We start from the raw sequence: 14,063 nt of genomic DNA, 5'->3' as shown, positions 1-14,063 counted from the left end.
AAGGAAAAATCCTTTTGGAAAGTTTGGCTTAGTTTGTTTTCTTCCATTACAAACCTGATGCTATTCCTTTAAACCTGCACGCACAGAATCAAGACATGTCATCAGGGGTGCTATATTTTTGGTACAGAAAGCACTGACTGAAAATGTTAGTATGCTGTATTAAACATACCCTGTAAAAACTGGAAAAAACCTGCATCCATTTGGCTTAGTGCAGCTGTGCTTGCAGACTGAACAGCAGGGAGTGCTTTTTGCCACATAATGAAGTCTGATACTTGGTCCCAAAGCAAAGCTTCAGATTACCTCTGGTGCTACCGAAGTCCTGCTGGTGGTGCCAGTCATGCAGATCAGTGACATTATTTTTGACACTAGTATTACAAGAGCCCAGTGGAAGAGGGTACCTGACATTTTTCACCTTGATTTAATGGTTTGTTTGATAAAAGAAGTGGGACTATATTGCAAGGCATTACTGAAGATTGAAAAGAAATGGTAATTACATCCCTGGCAATGAAAATAATGTCTCCACCAAATATTTTCTTTGGAAGCCTTCATAAATAAACAGGAAATGATATTGTTTCATTTCCGTGCAGAGCCCTGCAGGACAAGGTTTTTTTTGTTTTTTAGAGACTTGTTTTCAGGAGTTATATGTGGATCATAGTGCCTCACTAATGGCTTAGGAAGGACACTGACATTTATGAAATGTGGATAATAACAATATTTTCAGAATGGGTATGACAGAAATCTTGTGAGATGTAACATTGTAAAATGGTTTGTGATTCTTGAAAGACTGCGCCGCTGTAAAGAGAGCTGGTATGGTTCACAGGATGAGAAACCTCAGTGCTTCCATGTGGTTCTAACCTTTAGCTTAACAGATATTTTAAAATTTTCTTTATATGCATTTTAATGCTTTCTCTTCTATTTTAAGTTATTTATAATCATGGATGGTTTGAGGCAGGCTCAAATTAGAAATGTTTATACTCAAAAGCTTTACAAAAACTATTTAATTGTACTGAACTCTTCTCTGACTTTTTAAATTTCACTTTTTTCCTTGGTTTAATCTACCAGGCTTCCATTTTCATTTTTCCAACAAAAGCAGCAGAACTAAATGACACATCAGACAGTGATCTTGGAAGTGATCTGGCACACTTTAAATCTTAAGAACAGCAATTAAGCATGCCTCAAAATTCCTTAAACTTTTCTTAAGCCATATGTAAAAGAATATATATTAGGACTTTGCATTTAAGATAGCTAACAGTTAAGGCTTGCAATTTAAATGGGACTACTTGAAGGTAATGCTAGTATGGAGCCCCTACATGCTATGGGTTCGTAATCAGATCTTGAAGTGCTATAGATGAGATAGCTGGTGAGAGGTTTTCTGAGCAGACTTTGTCTTTTGAGAAATGCTGGTTTCCTTGAGCCTCAGATGCTTTGTTCCAATTGTCCTGATTATTTTTACAGAAGGTGGTGACAGAGCCATGTAGGATTTCTGTCTACTTGGAACTTGAAGCAGCTCTGGAACAGTGACAAACAGTCCCATGCAGCATGGGCTAAGTTTGCTTAGCACAGCTTATGTGAAGCTGATTGCTGGAGTCTTTTCTGAGCACTGGATCTTACAGCTGTGTATGGGAAAGTGCTGGAAATGAGGAGACAGAAACTGAGAGTAAGCTGGGTTCTGCACTGGTATTTCATCATCGAATGCAGAACACTTGCGTTGGTAATATGACATTTGTTTTAGACCAGCCTCACTCTCTGGGATTACTCTTAGGGAGTGCAAAGTGTACTGCTTCCTGAGAACAAGTATGAGGTGCTCTGATTCTGGCCTATTGTGCAAAACATTACAGAATTCTGAGCAGTTCAGTCAATGAACTGGTGTATTCATTAACCAGCAGGATGAAATTCAACATCCTTCCCAAAGCCATACTAAACAAGTGTGGACAAAGGGATCATGAAGGGGCTATAAGGAATGGAAGCCATTTGTACCTAGCAGGAAGCTCCGGGACTTTGTATTAGTATTTCCTTCAGGTAAAGGTGGTACCGTTTTACCTCCCCTTAAAAAAACAAATTTGGTGGGGCCACTAAATTTACTTGTGTTTATTAAACTTCTAGCCACTCCACACTGCTGCTGTTTTCATGGCTGAATCCCAAGCGTCTGCCCTTGTTCTGCACAAAGGCAATTCAAAACATGAACAATTCACTACAAAAAAACCTGCTGATTTTGCTGCCCTTTGCTGCCTTTTGAGGCCCTTCTCAACCCCCATAATATTATGATTGTTTCACTTCTTGATTTTAAAAATACATACATACATATATATAAAAATAATTTGGCAATTATATCTGTAAACCTTACCTATCTGATTTCTACTTGCTGAATAAAAGGCATTGACCACAGCAGCTCCACTTATCCACCTAGCAACAACAGAAGAACAGAAGTTAGAATTTCAGTTCTTAATGGCAGAGTTAATGATTACTGGAACAAACCTAGAAATTGAATAACAGAATGACAGAGTAATTGAGGTTGGAAGATAACTTCTGGACATTGTCAAGTTCAACATGCGCTCAGCCTTTCATTGTATGTCAGACACTCTAATGCCTTAATCACTTCAGTAGTCCTTTCCCTTCATTATTCAAACTGATTAACAATGATACTTAGTTTTTGTTTCTATTTCTGCTCACACTGCAGCACTATACAGGCAAAATTTCCCATATAAAGAGACTGAAACACAGACCTTGACGTTATAATGGTATCTAAACATTTGGGGATAATGGAACTTTTTTAAGAGTGCTTACTTAAAAGGATTTCTGTGTCACCTGTCATTGTCATATATCCAGCTGTCTCAAATACCAGTACATTATGAGTATCAGATTTGAGACTATTACCATTTTTTCCTTAATACAATTTCTTGAGGAATGAAGGTACATAGATCACCATGAGCTCTTGTGGCAGAGGCGTGGCTTGATTCACAGTCCTATGGTTTAATTTAAATAATACCTACTTGCCTAGATGAAGGATTTCACTGTTACTTTTGGGTCCATCTGGACATAATGAGAACTAACGGGAAATATAATGAGTTTTAAATCTTTTTCCAATTTTTTTACAATTTTACTGGCTTTCATCAATGATCACCTAATGAATTTCCTAGCATCACAAGCAGGGCTAGTGCTTTGATGTGGGCCATTATTGTACACATTTAATAGTGTTTCAGAAAAGATGTCAGAGAAAATGAGACCGGTTCTACAAAATCGAATAGCTGGGCCTTATACAGCTGAAGTTGTATTTCCTGGCTGTGTGCTCTCTGAGTGAAATTAATTTCTGTGATAAATGATCTATTTGATAACTGTATTGCATATGCCAGTCATAGGCAACGCCAAGTATTCTAACAGTGGCTATTGCTTGTCTAAGTGAAAATTAATTTGCAGAATAAATTAGAACTATCAGAGCATAATCAATTGTGCTTAATACTTTGCATTCAAAGACTACCACAATTGTGGTAATCTTTGAATGTGATTAAACTTACGGTAGTTACACCTAACAAATATACACTTATAAGGACAAAATAGGAGATGTGTTAAATCAAGCTGAAGCAACTGAACAAGCCAAGGCCAAACACAGCTTTAAGTTAAAATAGAGCAGAAGTGAGGTGGCTGTTAGGTGGAACATAAACTTTCAGTTAATGATACGCAAATACAGAACAGCAAAAGCAACTGTTGGAACTATTTATCCACAATAATGACTATAGTTCTGAAAAGCTATGACACAGTATTTGGAAAATTCATAGCGGTCATTCCAGAGGTGTGAAGTAGATCCTTTACCTTCTGAAAAAGTGAGAGTTTGAAGAAGCAAGATGTCTGACTAGAGTGAGTCTGAAAAGTTGCAGGCTTTGATAATTTTTTTCCCCCTTAAAAAAGAAGTCTGGAACAGGACTATGCAAATGATAATGTAATCAAAAATCAAAACATAGAGTCACAGAATAATTTAGGTAAAAAGGACCTTTAGAAGTCATATGGCCCCACGTAAAGCTAACTTGATCAGGTTGCTTAGAGGCTTTTCTATTCAAGATCTGAGTATCTCCAAGAATGGAGATATGGAAATTTCACAGCCTTTTAAATACTTACTCCTCTTTGTCCACCTTTTCTCTAAGCTTTTTCAACCTCTTCTTCTGGGTAAATACTAGATTTTGAATAATATTTTCGAAGTATTCTTCTTCTTTGTAGTTCAACTAAAAAGAAAGAGGGAAAAGTACTTAGTAGTGGTGTTGGTTTGCAATAAAAGATACATGGATCTGGAAAATCTAGTCTTAAGCATGATGAACTAAGCAACGCATTTTAAAGTATTTTTTGATCTACAATTAGAACTTGGTTTGCAGTGCTCTGCCACATCACAGAGCTGATATTGTAGCTCAATATATGTTAGTGGCTGTACAATATTTTCAAGAGATCTTTATTCCCTCTTCATATATATATGTATTTTGCGTGGAGTTCAGCATTTGTGGTTTTGAGCCTAACCTCCGGGAGCTGCCTGCTTGAAATGAGTAGCTACCAGCTTGGTAAGCTGCAATTCCACTTTAGAAAGAACACATGAATAAGGCTCAAATGGTGTTTTGAAAAGCATACTTTGGTTCTATGTCTGTATTTTTCAAAATTGAAACTTTGACTTCTAAGACATACTCTGCCTGAACATACATGTATACTAAATACATTAGTGGAGTTACTGTTACAAATGAACCCACAAGGTAAAAGAATACTGAGGTCACATTTTGCAGTGAAAAAGCTTAGACGATTTAAATTATATGGGTCATCCGATGTCATACCTCAGAGGCTAATTCCAATCCGTGGATAAATGGGCACAGTTACTAAGTTATATACTTGCATCCGCTTCAACCAGTGTTATGCCCATCTGTGGCAGCACATTTAGAAATACTGGACTGAGCACCATTGGCTCCATGTTTTATTATAACACAACTCCTCTAGAATTTATACATTCCTTTGAAACACCATGAAATACTTACCACCATCTGTACGGGATCAGCTGTACTACACTGGCTTTTAATACATCCTTATTTACACCTGTGCAACTGAGCAGAAGACTGAGTTATTCTGTGTGGATGCCTATGGTTCAGCTTCACTGTGAGGACAAATTGAAGATTTTTTCTCTTAAGACCCTTTTCTAATTATACTGCATATTGTGGGTACTTACCTCCTGGTACTCACTGTTGAGCTTATTGTCGTCAGTCACGATCTCATCTGGATAACCAATCCTCTCTCTGATTGCTGTTGCCTAGGGACAAGATAATTTGATATCCACAGCAAATACAGTCATATTTTAAAAGTGACTATAAATTATATAACAAATGCATGGAAGCATATAATAAATATTGGAAGCAACTGCATAAATCCCAGGATGTTAATTATGTATAGGTTTTGTTTGCATCTTTTTATTCATTGAAAGCACTGTAAAGTTTATGGCTTCTTGTAACAACAGAAAATTCTAGAAAGTATATTCTGTTCCTTCCTTTGTAAGTAAAGTTACAGAAATGTGCACAAGACAGCCAAACATACTTTGTGCTTTTGAGTTGAAAGGCTGGTTTAAACAAATAGTAGAAATCCTGAAATATATGACATATTTTACAGCACCTAAAATAAAAATAAAATGAATAACTTGATATTTTTTAATGGAAAACACATTTAAAAATTTCCAGAGATTTGTGCAGTTTGGCTCAGGTTGGGTCTGTACCCATATTTCTTAACTAGCTCCCCCATCTACACTGGAGTAGCAAAAGAGATGTAATAAATAGTTCTTTCAGTTGCTTCCCTCCCAGTTCAGGGCTCTCTACAATTGATTTCTGTTATTTACTCCAGACTTACAAGAACTGTCTGAAGCTACAATCTCCCCTTAAAAGAGAACTCACTGATGATGTCCAGCCTGCTGTTTGACTTTCTGGTTTTGCCCTATTGCTCCTAATAGCTGATCAAATCACCATAAATCATTCCCTCTCATTTTCAGTATTACTTCCTTGTAGATATTCACTATCTAGCCCCTTAATCAGTGATTTGCCTGGGAAGTCCTAATCTTGTACACAAATTACTCCTGTTTTGTGTGCTTATCTCCACAGAGGCCCCTTCCCATGTAAACTGGATCTGATACAGGAAGTCTGTTAAGAGTCTGTGCCTATATAAACAGAAATAGTTGTGGTTTTGTACATATAAAACAGTGATAGATGTTAGAGTTAAGATAGATTTAAGATTTAACTTACTTTTTTTTCTGCTTTCTTTTTGGTTTCTGCATCCATCCAAGTAAGTTCATATAAGGTTTTTATAAAAACATCACGTATATCTGCAATCATTTCCTCAACCTTGGAAAAAACATCAGAATGTTACAAATCCACATGAAATGATCCAGTTATTTTTCCAAAGTTGTAATTTGATTATTATAGCCTTGTTTTTCCTGCACTAGCTGATTGAGTGTATGCTGTTTACAGGCCACACTCAAAACCTGGAGCTCAGGTTAAATAGCATGCTTAGCCTGACTTGTGGGTGGAAAAGGAACGGGCGTGAGCTCACAAGGCAATGCAATTCAGTTATTCAGGTTATAAAAAATATATCAGATATCCATCTGTTGGATGTTGGATCAAATTACTGTGTATATGTCAACCACAAAAAATGGTGGACCTTAAGCCCGGACTACAGCAGGACTGATAGGAGTCAACTAAGGCTTGACTTCAGGTTAATTTTCGCCAATTTTCTGTGTGACTGAAGACAAACAGACATAACCAATTGTCCCTACGCCCCACGTTGGCAGCATGTGAACTAGTGTCAGTCTCAAAGAACAAACAGTGACTATTCATTTCAGTAAGTGGTGTCCTTTGCGTGTGCGTAGTAGCTCGCACACAGTCCATCACTCGCGGGCCAGTGGTGCTTTGGGCTCAAGGCTGGCTCGTAGGAGAGTGGAGCAGGCAGATGCCTCTCTCCCTCCAAGTGTGCACATGTCATCTTCATATTTTGCATGTTATTTCACACTGTGGTCATCTGCCTGGAAAGCGGGCCAGCTCAAGGCAGTTAATGCAGAAGTACTTAGGTGCAAAGGCACGACTTCCCTAGCACATACGTTCTTGTTACTCCTTAGCAGTACACGGGTTGAGAAGCAAATCTGCAGATTAGGTTTTTTAGAAAGTGACTTGCTATATAAAGAAGGTTCACATAAAGTGTAATCAAAGCTGTGTAAAGAACTGCACGGTAAGGGACAAGTGATGCTCAGACAGCACACAGGCTAAGTTTGCTAAAAGCTTTACCACATGTTTGCTGTCTCCAGCAAATGCTTCCTCTACGTATAGCCGTCCCACTGCATTCTCCATGTTGCCATTGACATAGTTTGCACAGCGACGCCAAACAGCAGTTTCTGATGTTGTGCCATAAAGTGCCTGTGAAACATAAACACTGGGTAAGACAGTGACATGTGGGCCCACGTACAGTGGAGGAGAATGGTGACTGACTGGCAGATGTGCATTTTGAGTGACAGCACAGCCCCTCAGTGACACATACAGGCACATCTACATGCCCAGTCTAGTGATCTGCTGAGATCTTTTTGCTGATTTCTTAAGGAAGTGGTTGCAGATCCAGTGATCTTTGTGCTAGGACTGGCACTTTCTGTAGCACATTTTAAGCATGCCGTATTTAAAACAAATGGAGGTTTGAATTAATAAGGGACCAACTAGCCACACACCCAGAAAAACCATTGTATGGGAGAGTCATGTAATGCCATAACTGTCCTAATCTTGATATTTGAAAGTAAAGTTAACAAGACAAATGCTAGTTTATTTTCACTGCATTTAGTGTAAGAAGCTGCACCTATACTATATCATATATTATTAATTCAGTAGTAGAAAATTGCATGGTTTTTATACTCAGATTATGGTAAAAGCTTTTTCTGTTATTCCTTCAGACTCTGACATTTTTCTAAATGAAACTTCCTCAGTGAAGTCCTAAGATGTAGTGGGAGATGTCTTTCATTTATAGAGTACAAAACATATACCTTGATGATGCAGAATAAGCAAATATGAAGCTTTATATTAAAATAGTTTCATACTTTAAAGAGTAGGGGAACAGGCCAAATAATCAATGAGTAAGACTGCCCTGTTCAGATGTGTAAAACTGACCAAACTGAACATTTGTTGACTTCCTGCAGTAATTATTATCTTTTTCTGTAACAAGCAGAATCTCCTTTAAAAAAGCTGCATATGCATGTTAAAGTATTTATGTCATTAACAGATGTAACAAAACGGCCTTAACCGTTTTTGTTGGAGCTCAGCAAACTTATAAAGTAGCAACTTCTACTGTGGAAATACAGAGGACTCTTCCATCTCCAGTCTACTTGTGAAATTGCTTAGCTTTTCCTTAAAAGCCCTAAAAAATCCGCAGGATCAAATGACTGAAAAGCAACATTGGGCCCATAATGTTTGACTTTGAATGTGTTACTTTGGATGCTGAAGAGTTTGCAACAAGCCAATCAGAACTGAAATAATTTGCAAATAAATGGGACTGTCCTGTTATCAAAATAGGGATTAATTTAGATTCAGAAAAACATGGAGACCAAGTACCAGAACAGTGCTTTTCCAATCCACTATCAAGCATATATCATATAAATTGTGTCCGCTTCAGCAGCAGCTTCAGTGAACACATCTAGCTTTGTGTGCAAATTTCAAAATACATTACATTTTTATATACTACAGCTGTTATCTTTTGTGGTTCACAAAATCATCTTTACAACTTAAAGAGAGATTAATTTCTGCACCTTACGAAAAGCATTCCTTGTATCCTTGTAGTTACGACTTAGGCTGTTGACAAGATCCATTACGAATCGCCAGATCATGTAATTTTGAAGGTCTCTGTTGAACAAAGCAACAAAAGTTGGTAATGGTCTTAGGCTGTTTAAGTTTACTGGAAATAAACCACAAAGTACAACAGTACCTAACATACCTACCTGGGAGTGTATTTACTAAGAACAGACTTCAGCTTGATAAGGTATTCTGGGTCATAAACAATGACATGTTCAGTGTTCTCAACATTAATTTGTACAGTTGACATTATATCATTTATGAATTTTGACCAGTTGAATACCTGTAAAATCAATATGCATTAGTATATTGTTAAATCATAAAGAAACAGCATTTAGCTTGTTTTTTTCCAGTTTAACTATGTTTGCATAACACAAACGTTCTGCCTTTAGTTTTCCTAACAGCTGCACTACTTGTAAATGGAGCCATCATAATAATACTAACTGATCTGAGATAATTTATATCCTCTGTGCTCCAAAATCCTAGTAAAATAGGGTGGTATTTAGCAGAAAGGTTCAAGACATTCTTTTCATTTCAAACTAACACATTAAAAATGTTACAACCCTTTCCTTTTAGCCTGGAAAAGCGGAAATGGTGTTTTAAGGAAAATTTTCAGTTGCCTTTTTGCTGTATTTGGCCAAGAACTTTTAAAGCAGGACTAACAGCCCAAATTACAGTATGTCTCTGTAGCTTCATGGTATACTTGAACATCCATTCTGAAGCACATGGGAAGGACTTGTTCTGAAGTACAATGACGTCCATAAAAAGATACATATTAATAGGCTGTAAACCAGACAGACTAAATCCATGATCTATGATGAATTTTCCTCTACATGCCACAGTACTAGATACTGGAGAAGCAACTGGTTTGATATCAGGCCAGTCTGCAGCATGCTGCAACAGACAAATCCCAGCCACAGTTTAGACTTCTTGTTCTTTTTCTGCCTCTGTGGTCCTAAACCCCCATTTTCTTTATGCTGGTATTCACCTTTGCAAGAGGCCCACATAACTTTCATGACCCAGTGCCTATGAAAATTACTTTCTGTTAAGTTTTCATTCTGTAGTGTCCATCTAGTCTGACCAGAACGTTATTTTACTGTGTGGGCACTCTCAACTGGAAATTCTTACTTGTTTGCTGATATGAAAAATAATTTCCCTGTGATAAGTATTTGGTTAGCGATATTGTGTGCCTTGGACAGTAGATGGGTTAAAGGCCTGCCTGGAGAATGCAGGCATCCCCCTTGCTTACCAAGAGAACGTGGACTGCAGTCACTGCTCAGCTGCACAGCGCTGGGATCTGAGCCATGCAGCAAGGCTGGAAGTGGGCAGAGACACCAGACTGTGCAGCCACGTCGCTGTTCCTCCATCCCATAACCCAAAGCAACAGAGCAGTATTCACAGGAGGTTATAACCTCTGCATTCCCCTACCCAGGAAGTTCACACCTGCAGCTGATGTCATGAAAAATATTTTCACCAGTATGAAGTTGTCTTCCTCTATCTGGTACCAGCTGAGACAGACCCTTCAGCTCGCAATACAGTAGATTGTAAAGCGCTATATATTCCGCCAGTCTCTCCATTCACCTCTTTAATAAGTGGTACTGGTGTTGCAGCTAACTATATACACTGCTTCCGATTCTCCAGTTGGCCCAAGCCTTCCTAATCCATGGCCTCTGTCACCACCATTCAGCTGAGAAAATGATTCAGAGCAGAAGCTGAAAATTGTCATCAAAGTTCTAGAGCTACACAGTGTTTCTACCACACTGGGTAGATACTCACTTTTGTAAGGAAAAGGAAGGTGTTACATTTAAGAAAAGCAAATAAGCTTTGTACTTTTCATCTTTTTTTTTTTTTTTTGCTAGTTTTCAAAATTTTTATTGTGCCTATTACTTTGAAAAATATTGGTGATTTTTCCGAGTCTATATCTTTTGAGAGGAAAGTTCTATTGGAAGAGGTAGCATCTTTCATCAGATGAACGAATGTAGCTGAGGAAAGCAGATAAGCTTTTAGGAATAGAATCACTTCAGGTTTGAAAGAGAAGCAGCAAACTTTGAGCTAATCTTGGGACTAATTGCTGTTCTATCCTTAGACCATTACAACAACGCTACCAACTCCCATCATGTGTCTTTTGAGCATTTTTGGATAAATTTAGAGCAGATGATTATTGCTGATCTGCAGCACTCCCCAGGAACTAAAAATAACCAGGGCAATACCATTCTGTGACAAGAGCAGTTAGTTTCTGACATTATGACGGTAACGGTAACTGTTCAACCAAGACCTGTGGGAGGAAGGTAAATTATGAAACAAATTAAGCTAGGCAGAAGTGAACTGTCATATAATTTGAAGTCAATAAAAATAGCAGTGATTATGAAACTGTGGTAGGACTAACGGTATTTCACAGTACCTTAAGCTGGCCTCCAAAGACACGATGATGCACTCCTGCCAGTCAGACCAAGTGCTCTCCACGGAACACGTGAGTTACCCTGCTTGCCTGTTGTGCAGGGTGCTGAACTGAAGTCATTTATGATAAAAACCATCTGTGCCTAGCAAGATGTTGTTATCAAATCTTTGGCTGTTCTTTAGGCAGACATTGTGGTGCCATGAATTAAAGGTTATACTGCACAAACAGCACATGGCTCAGGGCAAGAGAAAAGGCAGAGGTGAAACGTCCTGGGAGAGCTACAGTGGGAGGCAGGGGGAGAATTTTCCTGGTTCATGGCCATGACTTCCTGGGCTCCTTTCTCTTTGCTTTGGGAGCCCATCTTAGGGAGGAAATGTTGGAAAAACAGGACTTTTTTCTCTGAATCTGCAGCTCTGGATAGACAGAGAGAGCCTGAATAGCCACACTGCGACATTTTAATCAGTTGGTGGCTGCAGTCTTAACTCTTGTCCTGGGCTCTCTGGAACTGGTATGGTCATTATAGGAAGGGAACTTGCTTGTACTCTGCAAAGGATATTCTCTTGAGTTCCAGCAAGGGTTATGTATGTGCAAGTTTTGCAAGATTTATCATCCTGAATCCATGAGGGTAAGTCAAACTCGTGATTATTTTTTTCCCCTTTGTCCTTTTCCATCTCTTTATGTTGAAGCAGAGGGCGAGATCTGCCCTCAAGTTAGGAGAAATAGGGTACAGAAGCACAACTTTTAAATATGCTTTGATGTCATCAGATGTTTAGGTAAGCTAGTGTGCACACAAAGTATCCTGTTCAATTTTAAATGTATCTCAGCTCCAGAAAGAGATGTCTTTTTTAAAAAAAGAAGTCAGGCTTCATTGTTTAATCTCATCAGTCATAAATTAGAGGTTAAAATAACAGCTTGTTGATCACTCACCTTATGATTGATTTCCAATGAGAAGTTGTTCTGGAGTTGTGCCAAGGTCATTTTATTGTACAACAAAAGTGGATCATTTCTGTCTTCTGATTTTGTTGTTGCCTATTAAAGTTAATCATGAGAAAATTACTAAGTACATTGAGTCAGTTCACAGGAGTTTTGGCAAGTGGAAGTAAAAAGAAAGAAAATGGGTATTGCTGTCTTAATACATTACTGTAAGCTTGGATTAACTGTAAAGTACCTTATGTGTAAATATGGACAGCATTTTATAGATTAAAAAGTATATAAAAGGACAGATTAAACATACTAATTTTCTGATAGTGAAATGGACCTTTACTTTTTGGATTTGTTTTGTGTGAGAAATTAAAATCTTAGGCTGTGCGGGAACACTGACCGGAACATAGCCCCATACCACTCAAAGTGCTGAGTAATCTCTGTTAACAGTAGGTAACACTCAACACAAGAACATGCTGATGATATTCTTGGGATGATGCAAGGTGCAAAATCTTGGGAGAAAGGAATAAAGGAGATGTGCTTCTTGAGTATAAGGCAACCAGTGTGCTGTGGCAGGAATGCTGTGTGAGCATTCTGATTAGGATGCATGTGCTATCCGATACGTTCCTTCTGGAACCACTGTATAGAAAGGGAGTTATAACTCATAACTCAGCCTTAGAATTGATCTAGGCAATGTGGTTTTGCACCAGTGTGTTAAAAATGTGCATACATTAACACCTTAATGGCACAGCTGTATTAGGGCCATTTCTTGCAGATAATGAAAGTGTCCGTGGCAGTGCTTTATGAGGCAAGTGAATCACTGGAGCCTCTCCACAGCAGATGTCAGAGGGAGGTCTCTGGAATTAGGGTAGGGTATGGACAACATACACTGAGAGGAGACAAAACCAGCACATAATGGTAAATGCTCCCTTGGTCTCTGAATACTCTCTTGGGTATCTCTGTGTTCTTTTCCTCAAACACTCGTGTGTCGCTTGCTAGCACGCTACCGTAGGTTTCTGAAGTGCATTCTTGTATCCTCTTTCATACCTTTGTTCTCATGCAGAAGTACCTTGTGTGACAGCATCAGCACTCATTCCCCCCATACTCCACCCCCTTTTAACTTCCTTTTTTTTAAATGGCAGAGACATATGCAGGTACAGTAACGACTACAGAAAAAGTGATCTTGTGATTGATTATAGAGTAATACATGGGAGAACCTACATCACTACTGCCTCGAGTACTCTTAAATGTCTTGCTCAGGAATGAGAATAGTAGATTTTACCCATAACTGTTTTGGAAAATGGTCATGCCAAGTCTGATTTTATCTATCATTTTTTTTTAAAAGATTTACGCTTCCTTTGTCCTACTCTGTTGTGCATTCAGTACTTTTTTTCTGTGATTTCTTTAACAAATTCCCAAGAGCACAAAGGCAGCTTGCTTCCAGTAACATTCAGGCTGGTGCTAAGTTTTCAAAGAGGTTAAAAACTGAGGCAGTAGCAGCTTACCCACTACAAGCTGTACTCTCTACCAGCAGCAACTGCTGTAGAGACATTTCAGTTGTGGTTTCTTTTTGTACTCCCCCTTAAGTCTTCAGTGAATTTCTTCTCTTGTAATAATTTTCCATGTCTGATCTAAGCCCAGAGGTGTGTTTCTCAGGAAAACGTGAAGAAAATCAAAATCAGATGGTTTTAGTTTATACAAATGGGGGGAAAGGTCTTTCTTTGCCAAACACGTGCCTTTACTATCAGTGTAACTTGAAAAATAGCTGAAGCTAAAAAATTTGTATTTAGCTTGTTTTACAGTCCTCCTCAGCTTTGGGTCCTTCTGAAACATTTAGCAATTACAAACCATGCTTTTGCTTATGAATGCTTGACAAAACAATTCCATTTGTTTTTCTCCATGCAAGTTCAAATTCTAGC

At 38.3% G+C, this 14,063-nt stretch overlaps 1 protein-coding gene across 2 annotated transcripts in view; it reads right to left on the bottom strand.

Annotated features, from left to right (window-relative positions):
* The window catches only part of MME (membrane metalloendopeptidase), a 48,838-nt gene that overhangs the window by 14,084 nt on the left and 20,691 nt on the right, over positions 1 to 14,063 (bottom strand). For both annotated transcript variants that reach the window (XM_056358968.1, XM_056358969.1), the window contains 8 exons: positions 12,151 to 12,252; positions 8,972 to 9,108; positions 8,783 to 8,876; positions 7,284 to 7,412; positions 6,249 to 6,347; positions 5,192 to 5,272; positions 4,111 to 4,214; positions 2,345 to 2,403 (listed from right to left, as the gene is read on the bottom strand). In XM_056358968.1, the coding sequence (XP_056214943.1) occupies positions 2,345 to 2,403; positions 4,111 to 4,214; positions 5,192 to 5,272; positions 6,249 to 6,347; positions 7,284 to 7,412; positions 8,783 to 8,876; positions 8,972 to 9,108; positions 12,151 to 12,252 (805 nt within the window). The remainder of the gene's footprint in view (positions 1 to 2,344; positions 2,404 to 4,110; positions 4,215 to 5,191; positions 5,273 to 6,248; positions 6,348 to 7,283; positions 7,413 to 8,782; positions 8,877 to 8,971; positions 9,109 to 12,150; positions 12,253 to 14,063) is intronic.

Source organism: Falco biarmicus, chromosome 13 (genome assembly GCF_023638135.1).
Source record: "Falco biarmicus isolate bFalBia1 chromosome 13, bFalBia1.pri, whole genome shotgun sequence".
In the NCBI taxonomy this organism is placed as follows: Eukaryota; Metazoa; Chordata; class Aves; order Falconiformes; family Falconidae; genus Falco; species Falco biarmicus.
This window is presented reverse-complemented; position numbering and strand designations above follow the sequence as displayed.